The 19,944-nt window shown below is 39.8% G+C and overlaps 1 protein-coding gene across 1 annotated transcript in view; it reads right to left on the bottom strand.

Moving 5' to 3' along the window:
- LOC139736692 (ARF GTPase-activating protein GIT2-like) overlaps window positions 1-19,944 on the bottom strand; it is an 83,415-nt gene that overhangs the window by 42,955 nt on the left and 20,516 nt on the right. Inside the window, exons 4-6 of the mRNA XM_071647440.1 lie at window positions 9,881-9,980; window positions 8,399-8,485; window positions 2,647-2,777 (exon numbers count right to left, since the gene is read on the bottom strand). Coding sequence (XP_071503541.1) covers window positions 2,647-2,777; window positions 8,399-8,485; window positions 9,881-9,980 — 318 coding nt within the window. The remainder of the gene's footprint in view (window positions 1-2,646; window positions 2,778-8,398; window positions 8,486-9,880; window positions 9,981-19,944) is intronic.

Here is a 19,944-nt window from a genome sequence, read left to right as displayed (position 1 = left end):
CCATGAACAGCTCATAACTTGCCAATGATGTAATTCACTTGTCGGCAAGGTTGTTTCAGCCGGCAAAATCTGAGGATTTTTTTGCTCTTCTTTTCAATGTACGCAATGAGATAATAAGGTGCATTTTCTATTTTTGCCTTCTTTTCATGGCAAAGACATCACTCCTGCATTTTTTTTCATTGATATTCATGTTTTAAAGTTTCCCCTGCCTGTCAACCAGGACAGCTCCTTGCAGACGATTTCGAGGAAGACAAGGTTTTTATGACATTTTTGGAGAAACCTTCACTCGCAGTACGTGCCCTGAATCTATTGTATTCAAAATGAGTTCTAAGCTGAACATAGACAATAATTCCTTCATTGAAGCTGGCAGCAACAGCACAGTGATTCAGCGAGAGCGGGAGCATTTGGTAATTGCTTTTTTTTTTTTTTTTTTTTTAACCAATTGAGTCGGGGGGGGGGGGGGATTTATTATGTTGTAGGAATCATCATTCACCTCTGAATATAGCTACACACACCTGCCAATCCTGCAATGCAGGAAATAGAAATGACTGGGAGAAAACAATTGCCAAAAAAAAAAAGGACATTTCATCCATCTCCCATACATCACTATTAGCAGGTGATGACAAATATCGGAACACAAGGTTGAATGAAACTTTGTCTTCTCTTTAGAAACAGCAATGTTTCCATTAAATGGGAACAGTTGGCAGGTATGACTACATGAATATCTGATATTGGTGAAAGACTAGATGAAACTGGTCAAATTCATGAAATCTTCACAAAATACCCCCCCCCCCCAAAAAAAAAAAAAAAATCAATTTGAGACAAAATCATTAAAGGTATGTATTGGTTGATGTGAGGATTCAGTCTGTAACTTTTTGCAAGATACTGTAAAACGATAAATGTTCGCGTGCATTTTCATTTCGCGAATTTCGCAAGTGCCAAGATTCGCGAAATTAAAATGCACGCGAAAATTTCTTATCTACTCTATATGCATTGAACGCAAGAGGCAATTCGCGAAAATTTCTTGCCACGAAAAAGGCCGTCGGCTCCAATTCGCGAAAATTTTGTGCCGCGAATATATCATGTTTTACAGTACTTAGAAACCACTTTATGAAATGTTATAGAGCATAAAATTCTAAGAGGACTTTGGAGTTCATTTGATCAAAATCAGTTTTGAAATGGCTGAAATATCCAAAAACAAAGTAAAAGGAAGCGATCCTAATGAACGGCAGGTCCCACCTTTTATCAGGATTTCTTTGTTTTGGATATCTCAGTCATTAAAAAAATGATAAAAATTATTATAAAAAGGTAGAGGATCAAACTGCAGAAGTGCAGAGTCTAGGACTGGATGGATTTTAGGGTAATGGAGAGAGAGAGAGAGAGGAATGAGATCAGTCCTGCAGAAACAAAATATCTTGGAAGACCCTAGACAAGAGGTGACAACAGAGTGAGCCTCAGGCAACAAAGGATGTATTAAGTTAAAACATACGACCCCTTCCTCCTCCCCCCCCCCCCCAAAAAAGAAAAAAAAAAAGAAAAAAGAATAACTGGATCCATGCATGTGAGCTTGATGGTGGCAGACAGCAAGAAAATGAGCAGCTGCGATCCTCACCGACTTAAACCATATTATCATCTTCGACTATAACACCACTACTTCAGTTCCCTGAAGGAAGAACCATGTTACTTTGCCCATACTAGGTCCACTGTGTCTTCAGACAGTGCCAGGGTGTTAATCCTCAAGTGCCACGATTAATTTGGAAATTTAATGTGATGGAAAACCATTACTTGACTTTAGTAAATGACTTTTTGACAGGTAAAGTGAATACAGCTGGGAAGTTGTGGAATTATACTACTTTATCAGAAAAAAAAAAAAATCAGTCACACATTTGCATGTCTAGCCAGGATAAGTAGATAAAGAACAATGGCTGTATCCTGATAGTGAGTATGCACTAATGTAGCACTCTGCCACTTACTAGTAAACTTGAATACAACACAGGAAGGGCTAACACTTAACCCATTGAGGATGAGCTGGTTTTGCTACAACATACGTCTCCTATAGACATCTGCCCGAGTATGCTTGGGACAAGATTCAATGGGTGAAGTTTGAAAATTGATCATATGTGTCTGATAGTATTGGGCTGTCAGATGTTCGGCTCTTCGCTCTTTTTACTGTTTTTATTTCCCTCAACACTGTGTTTAAAGTACAGTGTAATGCTGTAATCATAATAATGATAAAAGCATGTTTTTACGTAGTGCATTTTAGACTCGAAAAGAATTTCAATGCCTTTTACAAAACAAATCAAAACATAGTTGACAAACTCAAATTTAGTAAACTTTTTTAGCAAACTGCAACTTTACATGTATACAAATGAGGTGATGAGGTTTCCTACACTCTTGTAAGCATTCCTTCACATTGTGATTTGGATCACATGGATGTGAAACTGTTTTTCTATCCTTGCATCCTTGAATGAAGCATCTATTGTGTAACAAAAATTGATCATCTGATAGTATCTTCTACCTTGCCATTCACATCTCACCTACCTTTCAGAGGTTAAGGGATCTTTTACAAATGGAGTTCAGAGAGTTATGAAACTGCTGAAGCTTTAATATGATGGTGAGGGTGGTGATGATTCATGCTATACTCACTTGGCCAGATCTGCCGGGGTTTGGCCCTCCGCGTCCAGAGCGCCGGGGTCTGCGCCGTAGACTATCAGCAGCTCACACTGCAACATCTGGCCCGCCTTGCTGGCCACGTGGAGCGGGGTGTTACACCTCTCCTGCAGATGGGACAGACGGAGGAAAAAGATGGAGGAGAGGAAAGTAAGGATGTTGAGAGAAAGATAGGGGAGGTATACAAGAGAAGAAAAGAGAGAGAGAGTGTGCATATATGTGAGAGAAGAAACAGAAGAAGAGAGGGAAATAACATATGTGTGGGAGAGGAGGGTGATATGTGTTAGAGGGAGAGAGAGAGAGAGAGTGTGTGTGTGTGTGTGTGTGAGAGATGGAGGGAGGGAGAGGATATGTGTGCACAAGAGGACGGGGAGAGGGGAGGAGTGTATAATGTGTGTTCAACGGACAAAGAGGGAGAGAATGTAGACAATTAAACAGAAAGACAGACAGACAATAAATCATTAGGTGACAGAGTGAGAATGAATGGGGAGATGGGGAAAAGAAAATGGAATTATATAGTAGTCATATTCACATACAGCTCTCCATCCCCCCCCCCCCTTCATTTAATCATTTCTCACAACATTCATTCATTCCTAACAATCATTAACACCGGTCTTGGGACATTCAGGTAAAGACACTGTACCCAATAGGATGGAACTGCAGAAGCATTGTTCCATATCAGTAGAAAATACAATACACAAAGTCAGGTTGTTATCTAAGTTTCAGTCATTCCTCTGCAAAAATAAACTGCACCAAAAATACTTGTTGAGTAAACACCCTTGATATCAATTTTTTTACACTTGAACAACTTTTTTGTTCCCTCCTAAACATTAAACTCCAGTCTACATAGAAGACATACCGTTTTCACTGACGATAAGGATGTACCTCCATTCATGCCACACCCAGGCTTTGGTCGATAAAAAAGAAGAAACAATTCTGATCAAAACTTTTGTAAGTTATCTGAATTTTGATAAACTAATAAATAATAAACTTCATTTGAATTTCTGCCTGTTATTTGTGCTTTTTCATAGCATTTGTTTGTGTGTGTGCATGCATGTATATTATCATAATTCTAAGTTTTAGAGGTACGAATGGAAAGATGCAAACTCCATGCTAGCTTTTGAAAAATAATCCAAGCACATAACGTGAAGAATAATTGAGAGTATCTGCGCAAAATGTTAAAGTATCAAACTTGAGAATAAAACTCATATGGAGAAGAGCATGCATGCTTGTGTTTTTATTGACACATACTGTACAGTTTGCGATACAATAGCCGAGTATTGCATGAGATAGCGCCATCATTGTGTGATGTTACCATGCTTGCAGGTGAGGTTATTGTACAGTGCATTAACCTCACCTGCAGGCCTCCATCCATTTCAAGCTTAATCGCTTATGATGGTGGTCTCCTGCATTCAATTATCTCTGTTGTTTACTGAAAAATACTGTATATTTTATTTTATGTTTCTGTGTATCTACGTTGCTCAATGCAATCACCTATGTGAATCTATTTATGTACTGTTATCGATTTATTTCACTGCACTTGTTATTCTTTGTCTTTGTACTTATTGAAGTTTGCATTCAAATTGCATCTGATTGAATGCAGAAATAAAAGCAAACAAACAAACATACAGTGCATTAACGTTCTAACAAACATGGTTATAACGAAATTCCGGTTACAATGAAATAAAAAATCAGGCTGCAAGATGATCCTCTCTATGGGTTTTTATTGTTTATTTGTTCAGTTATAACAGAATTTCGATATAATGAAAGAAAATTGCCAGTCCCGAGGACTTCGTTAAAACAGTCCACTGTATTGCAATGACCATGACAGCAATGCAAAGTTACTTGTTTACACTGTGCTTTGTGTCTAAAGACTTTGTTTGATCTCCCTAAAGTTGGCATGGAAACAACAGCAATTCTCGCTATCGCCAATGACGTAAAAAGTACCCGGATGTGGCTTTCTCGTCAAGATTTAGTTCACTTGGTAGCAAGGGCACTTCCGGCGCGGGGCATAATTTGCACAACGCTAGCGTGCGCGTACGTGTACCTTACCTATAGCGCAGCGCCGACCACGGATACTAGTACAGTAGGCCGTTGTACTGCCCGAGCCAGCGAGTGGCCAGACCTGTCATGCATACTCGTACACTGTAGTCCCCGCCGCCGGCGGCCGGCCTTTCTTGCTAGCATGCACCACTCACTGCACGCTGCAGCGCATAAGCTAACACATACCGGTACGGCGTACATCACAGATCAGTCATCTCTGCATACGCTGAAAATATGCTGGAAAATATTCACCCACCTGGATATACAGTATATCGTCATGGAATGCCCATCTTTTTTCTTTATTTGTTCTCTGTCGAAATGTCGCGAACACAATCGGGAACGAACAGTGATCTCGAACTTATCCTGTCTCCGAAGCAACTTCTTCCAAGTAAGTACGTACAATGTACGTAGGCACTAGGCCTACTACCTAGTGCTACTACCACTACTAGTAAGTCGCGCGTGCACGTACTGCGCTGTGGAGTCACCCGCAAACTTCACCCACGCTGCCACGTCACGTCTCGCATGCCAGTAAGGGTCCTATTTCTGCAGATTTTTTTCATTTATTGTCATGCGAACAACACATGGCAGCTTCGCAGCAACAACCAATAGTTGTAGTAACAGCAATTTCTTAAGAATGGAGAAATTTCAAATCATATTAAAGCTGTAATTCAAGTCGAGAAAACCGGAAGTACACGTAGAATACAGTCGGTTGTGTGTGTAAATCGCATTAGTCACGTATCACGCGCGTACGAACGGAAGTGATTTTGCTACCGGACTATCCCATAATGCACCGTAAATGACGCTTAAATCAACATCCGGGTACTTTTTACGTCATTGGCGATAGCGAGAATTAATAGGTGGTGACCAAAAAGCACCAACAAGTTGTCTCTTGATTGCATTTAAAATATGACTTTTTCTGTATTAAAGGACAAGTTCACCTTCATGAACATAAGGATTGAGAGAATGCAGCAATATTAGTAGAACACATCAGTGAAAGTTTGAGGAAAATTGGACAATCGATGCAAAAGTTATGAATTTTTAAAATTTTTGTGTTGGAACTGCTGGACGAGGAGACTACTACAGCTTGTGATGTCATATGAGTACAACATTATAAAGAAAATGTAAAGAAAATTCAACATATTTTCATTTTTTTCACATAACAAAAGAGCATTTGACTTGCCTCTTTCTAAAGGCAGGGGGAATAATATTACCCATAACATATGTCGGTAACGAGTCAAGGGAATGTGTACTTTTTTCAAAAGATGAAATTTTGTGAAATTCTCTTTATATTTTCCTTATATTGTTGTATGCATGTGACATCGTACACTGCAGTAGTCTTCTCATCCAGCAGTTACTGCACAAAAACTTCAAAAAATCATAACTTTTGAACGGATTGTCCGATTTTCCTCAAACTTTCACTGATGTGTTCTACTAATATTGCTACATTTTCTCAATCCTTATGTTTATGAAGGTGAACTTGTCCTTCAAGATTGTGTCATTCATTGTATGATATTGAGTAACTCAATGGTATATTGCATAGTCCCAGGCACGATTTGGTTAAGGAGGTGATTTGCTAGGCTGGAACAAGGAGCTCAAGCTCCATGGTTGGACAAACCATGATTTGGTTGTGACGACATAATATTATTGTAGGCTGCAACTCAGGTTTCTTGCTACACTTGTATATTTGTGTGAAAAATAGTGCGGCCTTATCGCTGGCAAATACGGTATTGTATAAACTAGCAAAAATGATTAATATCAACATGCGAGCTACATTTACCAGCAAACGGTCTTTCATATCAATGATAAGTTCTACCTTTATGCAGCAAAGAATTTTAGCTAGAATATGAGAACATAAAAGAGCATGCATGTGCGTGCAAGGGCGATAATGAAGGGGAGGGAGCAGAAATTGTCCTGTACTTTAATAGGACATTACCAGTAGACCTAGTAATTAGGAGCTCCAATAAGTGGCAAGTTCTTGTTTCACTTCCATGTGCCTACCACACAAAAAAGGTCTTTAGTTTCCACACTTAGGGGCCCCATTGAACACAAACATTGAGAGGATATGAAACTAAAGGGAGCTAGGTGCAGGTTATCTAGTTTCACTCTCAATAATTAGAAGAGCCTGGGGTGCTGGCTGATTTGACGTTTCGGCAAAGATTTATCATTTCTAAAACATGATCCACACAATTATTGTCCTTCCCTTTTTCTCATCATATAATTATCACAATCTCATCTGATCATTTTTACCATTTTTGTCAATTCTGTCATTCACAGTACAATTAATGCAAAAAAAAAAAATAAATAAAGCTTAACCCATTGAGGAGAAGCTGATTTAGCTATAAGCATTTTTCATAGACACCTGCCCGAGAATACTCAGAACTAGTCTTCAACATCTCACAGGGTATCACACTCACATACATTATAGAATATCACGCTGTGCAAACTAGTGTTTCAAAGTACAAAGGAGAGCACATTTCATGCACCTGAAAAATTTAATGTGACAACATAATTACGTATAATGCATGTGCAGTCTCGCCCTCCTTTTGCATGATAATGTACCATATACACCGAAATCAGAACAAAGTCTAGGATTTATACGGGGGTAATAAATACAATGTAGATGGTGGGCTTAGGATAAACATGACCACCTGATAGTCGACCAAATGCTTTCTTATCCCATGGGCACAGCATTTTTGGGTGTGTTCTCTTAAAAGAGAACTGTGTCATGTTCACAAGAGGCAAATGAAGAAATAAGAAGCTTCTTTGGTACAATCAAATTCTTGTGATGTGTAGAGAACTGTGATTGAGGAAAAGCAGCTTTTGATGCAGTTAGGTGAACACACTGTATGTACACATGTGAAGCAAAAAGCTGTAATGACAAGTTTTGCTGTTTGGAATATGAGGCACAGAAAACATTACATAATCAAAACTTTTGTTGTCAAGAATATACAGTATGCTCTATAAACTTCAGGGTTCTGGAATGCTACTGTATAACAAGTATGATGATAAAAGCACACAATTATATTTTTTGCTTGTTATCTATAATACTTTTATGTTTTAACTTTGTGGAATTAAAAACATGCAGCATTCGTCTTATCCGGCAAAGTGTGAAGAATCACTCATGGAAAACTTTCCACTTTTACAGTAATTAGGGAGGTTTTAACACTGACAACTTCCTTGTTTGTTTGTTTGTTTGTTCATTTCCATCTGAGAAGATGGCTGGATAGCCACTATTCAGCTACGTTCAGCTGGTCTTCCATGGGGTCCAGTTGGATGTGAGGAGGGACCACTTCACTGGGTTAAACACCCTGCTCTTTGCGATGAATGAATGAAGCGGGATCTTTTATGTGCATGAGTTGTTACTCTCTCATACATTGTACACGGGACCTCCATTTTATGTCCTATCCTTCAAGAGCATTTCAGATCGATGGAACGTTCTGTATGTTTCCCTTCCAAATGAGCCATCACATTAAACACATCTAGTCAACTATAAACCCCAGTGTGATGTGTGTTAAAGTTATGGAAATTTCATGTAACCTGGATGGGAATGGATTAAAGTATGCTTCAGCCCCCTCCCCTTCCATTTTATTTATTATTTTTTTTCTGGAAGGGGTTGTTTGGTGAGCGGAGGAAGGAGGGAGACATGGCGTAGTATGTTACTACTCATCAAGAATGGCCGACTTACAGCGTGGTAGAAATTTGCCAAAGCTCCGAGAGATAGCAGCCTCAGACATGTTTCCAGGTTTCCCGTCCTCACGCTGGAGTGCAGTTGCTGATGATTGGGGAAAACATATGGCATATCAGTAGTGAAAATTTGACAGTACTAATAGAAGACAAAAAAGAACAACACATTTCGAGAGGGGGAAATATTCATAAAGAGAGAGAATTCCCTAATAAGGAGTAATAAGATTCATCAGTGGAGTAAACATCTTTCAATGAGAAGAAGACACATGAGCAGATACGTATACAGGTACAGGAAACAGTTCAGAAGAGATTCTGAGAAAAATCAATCCTACAATTCTTTACAGTTTCATTTTAAGTTCTTTGGAGCTGTTACCAATCATGGCAAAATCAACTGAGACAAATCACTTTGATATCTACAGTGTATATAAACTTAATGCCCCTAGTAACATCACATCTCATACAATAAGCCAGTTCGTAATTAGCTCATGTACACCTTGGTACAAATGACCTTTCTTTTTTCTCAGTTGGTTAGGCACTTCACTCGTTTTCAAAGCGGTATAATGCATAAGCTTGCCCGACATAACAATTTGTGGAATTCACGTTCAAACAAAGAATGAGCTTGTGCTTAGACCAGGTGACCATAATAGTCAGTCAGTTGACACTTTAGCAGGCATCTAATTCATTGTTTCGTATGGAATGCAATAAGATCCTTTTTCTTTTGATATTGCAAATGCCAGGCTTGCTATCAGGTGGATGTGCTGGCAAGCACTAATTAGATAAGGGTTACACGAATAATCATCACATCACAGATGCTCATCTCAGTGAAATAATAAACCAAAATACCTGTAGGTACAAATGACCTTTTTCTGCTCATGCGCAAAGTGGAATTACGAACTGGTCTATACAAAACCTTTCACGATAAGATGGTCAGTATACATGTACATGTAGCTTTACCAGAAGAAAAAAAAAACAACAACAATTGTGTAGGTATTCAGATAAGAAAAGAAAAAGTAAACTTTATTATCACTGCAATGAATTGTCACCTTGAACTGCAGTGAGTGATAACAATTATCTGGAAGTGGATCTTGTTGTAATTGAACCATCAATCATCAGTATACATATGTTTGTAATGTCTGTTTAAAATTGTTCATTAATAAGAGTAACTCATATAACAAAAAAAAAAAAAAAAACAGAAACGATTCACATAATTAAAATTGACTTTCATCAAATGCATTTTTGATTCCTCTTAGAATTGTATGCTCTTCTATGATATTTTGTTATGGGTGGTTTCTAATATCTTGCAAAAAGTTAAAACCTAAATTCCCATCTCAACAAAACCTATATCATTCAGAGTACTATTCTAACCAACTTTCAGCCTTCTCTGTCACACATTTCCAATTTTGATACCAATAAGTTTTTAGGACCAAACAAACCAGAAGATTTGCCGATATGCTAAACTTGATGAAAAGAAATCATCGCTTACTCTGCTGAGGTCTTTGACGGTTGCCTCGTCGCCATCCTTGAGTCTGTGGACGAAGTCTAGCCGCTGGTACTTGGCTCGGATGAAATCAGACTTGAAAGGGCTGAGGAAGAATGAAAGAAGCCAGAAACAGTATTAATAGCACAGTATTGGTGGAGATGAGAATTGGGCTTTTAACTTTTTGTGAGATACCAAGAAAACGCTTATGAAATAGTACAGAGCATTACATTTTAAGAGGAATTCAAACTTTATTTGATGAAAATCGGGTTTGGAATGACTGAAACATCCAAAAACAAAGTAAAACAAAGTGATCGTAATGAAATGTGGGTCCCACACTTTATTGAATCGCTCTGTTTTGGATATCTCAGCCATTTCAAAACCAATTTTCATCAAATAAACATTGAGTTCCTCATAGAATTACATGATCTTTCATATTTCATAAGAGGTTTCTCATTATCTCACCAGAAAATGTTAGAAACCTGAAATTAGGTCTCAACGAAAACTATACCATCCCTTCAACTGGTTGTATTGACCTTCCTGAAAAAAAAAAAATATACATATATATATATATATATATATATATATATATATATATATATATTGTGATCTTTGATTTATTTTGCAAGGCTCTTCACCTCACCTGTTGAAGACGAGTCCCAAGTATACTCAGACAGGTGTCTATGGGAAATGCGTGTTTTTAGCAAAATTAGCCCGTCCTCAATGGGTTAACATATGGAACATGAAAAGAAATCATAACTAGAAATATCACTGAAGGTGATTAATACCCCCACCCCGTGACGACAGTCTTACCCAAGGAATGATCTTTCCTTGATCTTCTGCCATTTAAATGCCGTTACCATGGCAACGCAGCTTCCGACACGTCCGAAAAATATGTCTTGCACATCTTCCCACCAAGACTATTGTGTGTGCCACATTTCATAAGCTTTTGTCAAAAACTGAGGAAGTAGTTCAATCCACAAGATCTTTCCTTGATCTTCCGCCATTAATATGCCGTTACCATGGCAACGCAGCTTCCGACACGTCCAAAAAATATGTCTTGCACATCTTCCCACCAAGACCAATGTGTGTGCCACATTTCATGAGCTTCAGTCGAATACAGAGGAAGTAGTTCAATCCGCAAGATCTTTCCTTGATCTTCTGCCATTTATATGCCGTTACCATGGCAACGCAGCTTCCAACACGTCCGAAAAATATGTCTTCCACATCTTCCCACCAAGATCAAGGTGTGTGCCACATTTCATAAGCTTTGGTCAAAAAACTGAGGAAGTAGTTAAATCCGCAAGATCTTTCCTTGATCTTCTGCCATTAATATGCCGTTACCATGGCAACATACTTTCGGGTACTGTCAAAAAATGCGTCTTGCACATCTACAACCAAAGGCACACATCTGTACCAAGTTTCATGGAAATTGGGCAAAAACTGAGGAAGTAGTTTGCAACACAAAATTTTCCATCATTATGGCTCATAATATGTGAGCTGTTACCATGGCAACATACTTTTTGTCACTGTCAAGAAATGTGTCATGCTGACCTATATCCTAAGACAAACATTCAATATGAATTCCATGAGAATTGGAAGAACACTGATGAAGCAGTTTTGCCATGATGCATTTTGCCCTATATTTTACCAATAACATGCCGTTACCATGGCAACGCACTTTTTTCCACTGCGGAAATATGTGTCTTGCACATTAACATATTCAGATGAACATCTGTAACTAATTTCATAAAAATTGATCGAAAACTGTGGGAGGAGTTCGCGACGCAAGATTTGTACCCATTTTTGCCCATAATATGCCGTTACCATGGCAACGTACTTTTGGGTACCGTCGAAAAATACGTCTTGCACATCTACAACCCAAGGCACACATCTGTGCCAAGTTCTATGGGAATTGGTTGAAAACTGAGGAAGTAGTTCGCGACGCAAGATTTGCAACGGACCGACCGCCCGACCGACCGCCCGACCGCCCGCCCGACCGACCGCCCGACCGACCGCCCGACCGACCGCCCGACCGACCGCCCGACCGTCCGCTGATTCCTATATACCCCCTTCAAACTTCGTTTGGCGGGGGTATAATGACAAGTAGAACAGCAATTTGATGGACCTAAATGTATGACGACATCAACAGCTCTCTCATCTAGTACACATATCCATACACAAGTGTACCATCCACTGAAGAACTCTTTTCAAGAAATTTAGCGAATCTTTGAAATTTCATTACTTTTAGTCCAATTTTGACCAACTTTTCACTGTTGTGCTCGTCATATTCTACTCTTTCTTTTCAGAGTAACTTTAAACTGGCCTAGAATTCCCCTTTAATGGTGTTTACTCCAACCCACATCACAGCAGAGGTAAAGTAAAGCATAATGCATATATAGTATGTCAAGTCTTGTGGTGGACAGAATGTGTACCAACTACATCACTCTGTTCTTGTACACAAGCCCTTGAGAGAGGGATTTAAAAAAAAAGAAAAAGCGGTAACTCCTAAAAATAGCCCCTAAAGTGCAAGCATGTGACCGCAAGTCCCGAAACGATCTCACCGGGAGCTCCCCGCCCGACTTCATTTGAGTCTGGTCCCCTCTCGTATCTACCTCCGCCCACCTAGGATGTCACTAATTTCATGCCCGCTGGGACTGTAATTGGGCGTCGAGGCGGCTGGGATGTGCCCCGGCTGATAAGTGTGGAGTTCAGGTGCGATGCGGCCAAAATCTGCAAGGAGCAGACGGCTCGTTTCTATTCCATTTTGTTTCATTATGTCTAGCTTGTTTGTTTGTGTGTGGTTTTTTTTTTTTTCAGGGTAGGTATAAGTCCATCTATGGTACTGACAGATCATGTGTTACAGGGTTTTCCTTTGACTTTACAATCTTCTGATGACACTTCTAGTGATACATGGTTTGGAAAGATACAAATAACCCAAGGGAAGATCAAGTGCAGAAAGAAACTTGCATGAGCAAAAGCTACAAATGGAATAATGAACATATCTCTCCCTAAAAACAAAAACAAAGCTTGTTCAAATGCATTTTCTGCTAAAAAAAGAAGAAGCCATAGCTCAGTTGTGTTTTCACAAGCATAGATGTAGCATATTTTCCCTTGACACGCTTTGTTTTCCTCCTGCTGTTCACACACTGGTGCTTGCAAAATTTAATGTGAAATGTAATCATCAACTTTTAGATAGTGTTTCCTGAAATACAGGAATATGTCTCTGATATGACTGTAATCAGGACAGGCCTTACCTCAAGAAAAGTTCTATTTCAGTTGAAAGCACTCAAACAAAGCATTAGATTAGTGAATACTTGAACAATGTTGGACTTTGACATTGTGTAAGAGAATGTTGTCATTGGCAATGAGGGGGTTCATCTGAATGTCAACAAAGTCATTTCACATGGTGCTGTACAAGCACCGTGAAATCATGTAGGTCGAGCTTTCTACATTATAAGGGTTCAAGCCGATAAGGCTCATTTGTTTCGCACATGATGTCACTCTGTATCTTTCCCACGAAGCTACAACACCATGTCAACCTCTTTGATTGCTGATCGATATGAGCATGGATCACATTATGCAATATCGCTTTTAAGAAGATATTTATTCTTTTATTCAAAACCAATGAAACCACAGTTTTGCTTTGCTGTATAATGCACCACAAATAAAACAAGAAAACAAGAAAACAAGTAACAGGAGCAATGTTATTAGTATGGACATAATGCCACAGAGACATTTAAAGTGGCAGCCAAACATTTGGGTTTTTCTGACATTCTGGGCTTGCCGAGGAGGTTGCTACGCACCTACCTACCTGTAAACTCTGGGGGAAAATAGCCAGAGAAAATCCTGGCAGCAAAAAAAAAAGCTAGGTTTTTCTCAAATTCTGGACTGGTATCAGAGGTTGCTAGGCAACCACTTATAATCTTGGTTACAAAAAAAAAAAAATTAAAGAAAGCAACCTCAAGAGTTCTTGAAACCCTACCGGTCTTTTGCCTTTTTTTTTCTTTCTGCTATTACACATGAATATGATTGCTCACTTCTTATCAGTGCAATTGTAGGTACGTTCGTCACATCATACGGAGGCTAATCATTGATGGTATATCTAATCATGGTTGGTGAGAGCTTGTCCCTTTTACGACAAACGTCCTCACGACACCAAATCTTCAAGATTACATATTGGAGTGAGAGTGCTACTTGATGATTAAACCACAAAACCGGATGGAATACACACAATGCAGTGCAAGCGATAAACCCAATAATTTGTAATGATACAGTATAGTGCATTGCACACACTGCAGGTTGACCCGGAAGTAAAGGTGAATAGACTTCAAGGAGAGTTCATGATGTAACTTTGTTGATAATCGTGTCCAAACAACTCAAAACTACAAGTGGGGACCCTCCCGGTTCACAGAGAGAGAGTAAACTATAAGAAATCTTGTCATTCTGGGTTGGTTAATCTTCACAAAATTTTGCTACCTTTCTAGTGCATCTACATGGGGCGAATTCAAGGTAAGGTAATCATCAAAGTTTCAAACTTTGAATTGATCTTTAAAGTTTAGCAGCGTCATCAAGTGTCTGGTCCTGCAAAGTTCTCTCCTCATCTTGGCAGATGCAAGTACAGAAGGGTAATGTCGCTGGCTGGCCCCACTTGTGTCTTGCACCTGTTTGGGGACACCACATGCACTTCTGCAGAGAGCAGGGAAAGCCAACCCCATTGGTCTTTCTGCCAACATGTGGGGGGGGGGGGGGCAGAACATGCAAACACACATACCAACAAACAAACAAACAAACAAACATGAAGTAGGTCTTTTGAAAATTAGTTAATATGACTATTCCAATTTCAGGAAACCATATTCAATGACCAAAGTGATGGTACTACTATCTCTACCTCTTGTCTCATTTTGTTTGATACTGATCAGCTGCTTTTATATACCTTAGATAAAAAAATAGCATGTTTCTTGGTGTGTGTTTTTTTTTTTTGGGGGGGGGGGGGTGGGAGGGAAGACTAATGCTACTCCATCACAGACTGAAGTACATGTACAGGAACAGGAGAAGTCAAACAAATATCAAATACATGACTCACACATGGTCTTCAACTGTGACAACAGTAAACAAATAATAATTCTGTGCCGCTGGCCACAAACTTTTTAAAGCAAAACACATCACAGCCAAAAAAAAAAAAAACAAATAAAAAAATCCAACAAAATGAATAGAATACAGTGAGCAATACAATATACTGACAGGAGATCCTGCTAACTCTTGAAATCTGAACAAAATCCACTCTAGTCGGCCAATACATTTTGGCAGTAATCCTCTTTGTTGTTTTTTTCGTAAAACGGATTACCCGAGGGTCACTGACCAGACAATTGTAACCAATTAGAGTGCAGGGGTGTGAGTATGGGCGATACCTTTCCTTTGACAAAATAAAAAAACAGATTTGTGAGTCACCAGAAGTTCGTCTTTACACACTGTACATTGTAAACAAAAAATACCCTTGTTAACCGCAACAAACTTCCCATGTGGCAGAAACACAGGTCAAACTGTCGAGTGAGTGGGAGTATGGGTAGGAGATTCAGTCGACTATAGAAAAGCATTAATTTTCACTAAAAATAGCATTGGACAACAGACTGATTCAGGCCCCTGGGAGCAACTTTTTCCACAGGGGTGCTGAACCCCTGACCCACCCCGGTTGCGGACCATATTAGCAGCGTTTTAGTATATTGGGGGGGGGGGGGGGGGGGGCAGGGGAGGTGAAGGGAGGGGATGGGGACATCGAAACGAGGGTGAGAAAGCCATCTAGGTGTCTACCACACAAGGAAACTTTTGCACTCTTATTGAAATTGAACACACTTTATGTGGTAAATTTTGAAATTCTTCAATCAAAGAAAAAAAAAGTGAATACTCGTGGACTATGTTCATGGATGAATTGCTGAACGCCCCACCTCTTGATTCTTGTGTGTGTCTTCACTTTGTATAAGTCCATGGAAGGGGACCTACGGGGGAGGGTGTGGGAGGGGGTATCCCCCTCCCACACTGGAGAGATTTTGAATTTTCATTCCTGAAATTCAGCGATCTGGTGCACACTTTTGGTGAAATTTCTTAAAAAGTATTTAATAAATAAATAAAAAAATATTCACAGAAATGTGAATGACCATTAAATCGGGTTACAATCAACTCTTGTTCCGTGTGCGCGTCATCACTGTGAGGGGTATCCCCTCCCACCCTGGAGAGATTCTGAATTTTCATATCTGAAATTCAGGGATCTGACGCACACTTTTGGTGAATATTTTTAAAAAGTATGAAAATAAAATATTCACAGAAATGTGAATGACCAATAAATTGGGTTACAATCAACTCTTGTTTCATGTGTGCGTCATCACTGTGAAATAACTGTATGGAAGTTGATGAGGCGGGGATGGGAGGTGGCTACCATGCGACGGAGCTTTTGCATTTGTAGAATTTAATTACAACGATATGATGCCCAATCATGGTATGGACTATCCCCATATATGTATCAGAGAATCGTTTGTTGGTCTTTGCTTTGTATAAGTCTATGGAAGGGGACATAAGGAGGAGGGTGTGGGAGGGGGTATCCCCCTCCCACACAAGGGAGATTTTGGATATTTAGACCTGAAATTCAGTGATTTGGTGCACACTTTTGAAATCAAAAAAAAAAGTATGAAAGATAAATATTCACAGAAATGTGAATGACCATTAAATCGGGGTATAATCAGCTCTTGTTCTAGGTATGCATCATCACTGTGTGATAAATGTAAGGAAGTTGAGAAGGCGGGGTTGGGAGGGGGTAGCCCCCTCCCAAACGACGGAGCTTTTGCATTTTTAGAATTGGAATATACATTGTACAATGTTTAATGATCTGATGCAAAATCTTGGTGGAATATCCTGGAGTTTGTATTAGACAAGTGTATTAAGACATCTATGGAGGGAGACCAAGCGGGGGAAGGATGTGGGAGGATGTATCCCCTTCCTACAAGAGAGAGCTTTTGCATCTTTTTGACTGTGATTCAAAGATGTGGAATTTCTGGCGCATATTTTTGATTTAATATGTAATGTAATGTAGCTATAATCAATGCAAGGGGTGGAGGCTAATACAGCAAGGTGGAGGATTTTAGAAGGGGTCGTTCCCCATCCCCTAACCCCTCCCATTCGAGAGAGCCTTTGTATTTTAAGGATTGAAATGAAAATATTTTGTCTCTACACAACAGTCATTTATGATGGAGTATTTGAAAAACTGTCAAACAAAGAAGCATAAGCCCACTAAATGTAGCAGGGGAATAAGGGTAAACTGAAAGAGAATATCCCCTTCCCACATTTTGGAACTTTTGGATTTGTTTAAATTGAAGTGACAGATCTGGGGGGCACTTTTTGATGAAATAATCAAAAAGTGTCGATCTCAAAAGTCTACTAAGTGGATGGAAGTTGGCCTATAAGGGGGGGGGGGGGGGGGGAGGGGGTATCCCTCCCAGGGTCATTTTCCATTTTCAGAATTGAAATTAAACGATCTTGTGCACTTTTGGTGAAATATCTGGACAGTTTCTATTTTTTTTTTTAAATTAAAAATTCCACATCGTGGGAATTTTTTTTTTTTTTTTGGGGGGGGGGGGAGGGGGGGGGGGATTGGGAGGGTGGGGGCAAAGCTTTGCATAGCTCCCACCCAATATTTTTATTCCAGGATTAATGCTATTTGGTATGAGGAAACTGTGTTATTTTTAGAATCCAATTGACATTGTCTCGCAAACACATTTTTTTTTGGTGGAAGTAGGGAAATAATCAATCCAAGAAGTGTACTACTACTACGTCCATGGAACGTATGGAGGGGAACTAAGCGGGGAAATGGTTAGGGCCTAAATGAAAGGAGGATATTATATTCCCACACGAGAAAATTTATCTTGCATTTTTTGAACAGAAATGAGAGATCTTTTGATGAAAGAAATCATTCGGAGATATGCCAATCTTCTGGGAAAGGACCAAAGGGGGAGGATGTGGAAGGGGTATAAACCCATCTTTTAGAATTGAACTGCAACAATGCCGTGCACAGTTTCGGTAAAATATTTGAAGTTTTCCATCACAAAAAACAAGAAAATCTCCGACATCCCGAAAATCATTATTGGAGGGGGGTAATATCATGGCAACTACCCCGCACCCTTGCATACGAGGGAGCTTTTGCATTACTCTAGAATAGAAAGGAAAATATCGTGAGAGGGGGTATTTCCCTCCAATACAAGGGAGATTTCGCATTTCAGAATTGACAGGTGCACACGTTGTATGAAGATTGGGACAGTGTCGAATAAAAAAAAAATCCACATCTTGGAAATTACTGGGGGGGGGGGGGGTCAACATGATATGCTGCCCCCTCCATCGATGCTCTCCTGAAGGGGGTACCCTCCCCCTAATGAGGGAACTTCTGCATTTTTAGATTTGAAATTCAGCAATCTAGTGAGCCCTTCAGGTATAGCATATTTAAAAAAAAATCAATAGAAAAGTAGGAAAAGCAAAATATCCAGGGACAATGGAAATGCTTTAATAGTGCTGTCTGCACTTTAAGCTTGTTCTGCGTGGGAGGGGGATACCCCTCCCACGCTATGGGGATTTCGCATTTTCAGAAGTGAAATTCAGCAATCTGATGCACACTTTGGGTGGGATATTTGGACAATTTTCTATAAAAAAAGAAGAAGCAAATTTCCCTGTAAAAAGATATAAGTTGGGGGTGCAGAAGCACCCCCAACCAATTTTTCACAGGGGTGCTATGCCCCCCTGCTCAAAAAGTCAGGGGTGCTGCAGCACCCCCAGCACCCCCGGCTCCCAGGGGCTTGGACTGATTTTGCTACAACATGCATTTCCCATAGATACCTGCCTGCGTATACTTGGAACTCGTCCTCAACAGGTGAAGGAGCTCTTGCAGCACAAATCTATAGATAATTTTTGCACTCAACAAATCATAAAATTGTACTATCATTAATCACTGAAAATTTACGTTATCAATCCCTGAGTCGATGATGATCTTTTGCTCCATGTTTCTGGAGATTTTTCAGTTGTTGACGAATTATTTACGTTTGTTCTTATTAAAAAGGAAGAAAAACACTCAACAAAACCATTGCTCTTCCCTGAAAGTAGTTAATGGACTTTGTATCTAATAGGAAATATCAATAAACTTAATGTTTTCCTATCACATGCTTGTGGTCCTTTCGAAATTCAGGATGCTATATGAAAAACTCTCCAAAATTTTCATTTTCATCAGGAAGGCAGAATACCATTGCACACACACACAGCATACCATAATGTTATTAAAGTTGATCATAACTTTTACGATCAACTTTATTCTTTGCGAACCACTCCTGTGGAGACTGAAATGGCACATCACTATGGGTGTGTTTATGCCCAATTTGAGAAGGCAGAATCAGCGTTTTGAAACGCTGATTCAAAACGCCGTTCACGGGAGCACTGTTTATGCTCACTTTCTTTGAGCCTTGGAAAAAGCATTTGCGATTGCTTCGCTGACCTCAGCATAGGCACGTCAAATTGGGGCACGCCCCGCGATCGGTGGCCTGGCCTGGGAAAGCAGCTGGGAAAGACATGCGTATGCACAGTACATGGGAAAATGGCACAGGCCAGGGTAGCTGGCTGGCCGGGCGCGCACTTTTTCACGTGAACCGGAAAGGCGTTTAGATGACGTCACTCTAAACGCGTTTAGAAATGCTGTTGCGTTCATGCTTCCCCGTCAAATGTAATTAGTCAGAAACGCTGATCGTAAGCGCACCTTTTTGTGCGTTTTGGATCGGCATTTTGAATCAGCGTTTCTATTGAAGTGAGCATGAACGCAACAGCGTTTTGCACTAATCACGTTTCAAAAGCCTAATTTTGGCCTCCAAAATGGAAGCATAAACGCACCCTTAGTCAGACAACAAAGTGCAGCATACATGTAAATACCTATCCGACTGAGTCATGCACAAATGCTGTTCATCTCGCATCTTCACCACCTATTACACTTATTAAATACTCTTCACACTGGCAATTTCTCTGTGACCTCATCCATCTGACCTAGATAT

The sequence above is a fragment of the Diadema antillarum genome, unplaced genomic scaffold (assembly GCF_040938485.1).
Source record: "Diadema antillarum isolate AM-2024a unplaced genomic scaffold, OU_Dant_1.0 seq00000662_RagTag, whole genome shotgun sequence".
Classification (NCBI taxonomy): domain Eukaryota; kingdom Metazoa; phylum Echinodermata; class Echinoidea; order Diadematoida; family Diadematidae; genus Diadema; species Diadema antillarum.
The sequence above is the reverse complement of the archived record's forward strand: the minus strand, read 5'-3'. Positions and strand labels throughout refer to the sequence as shown.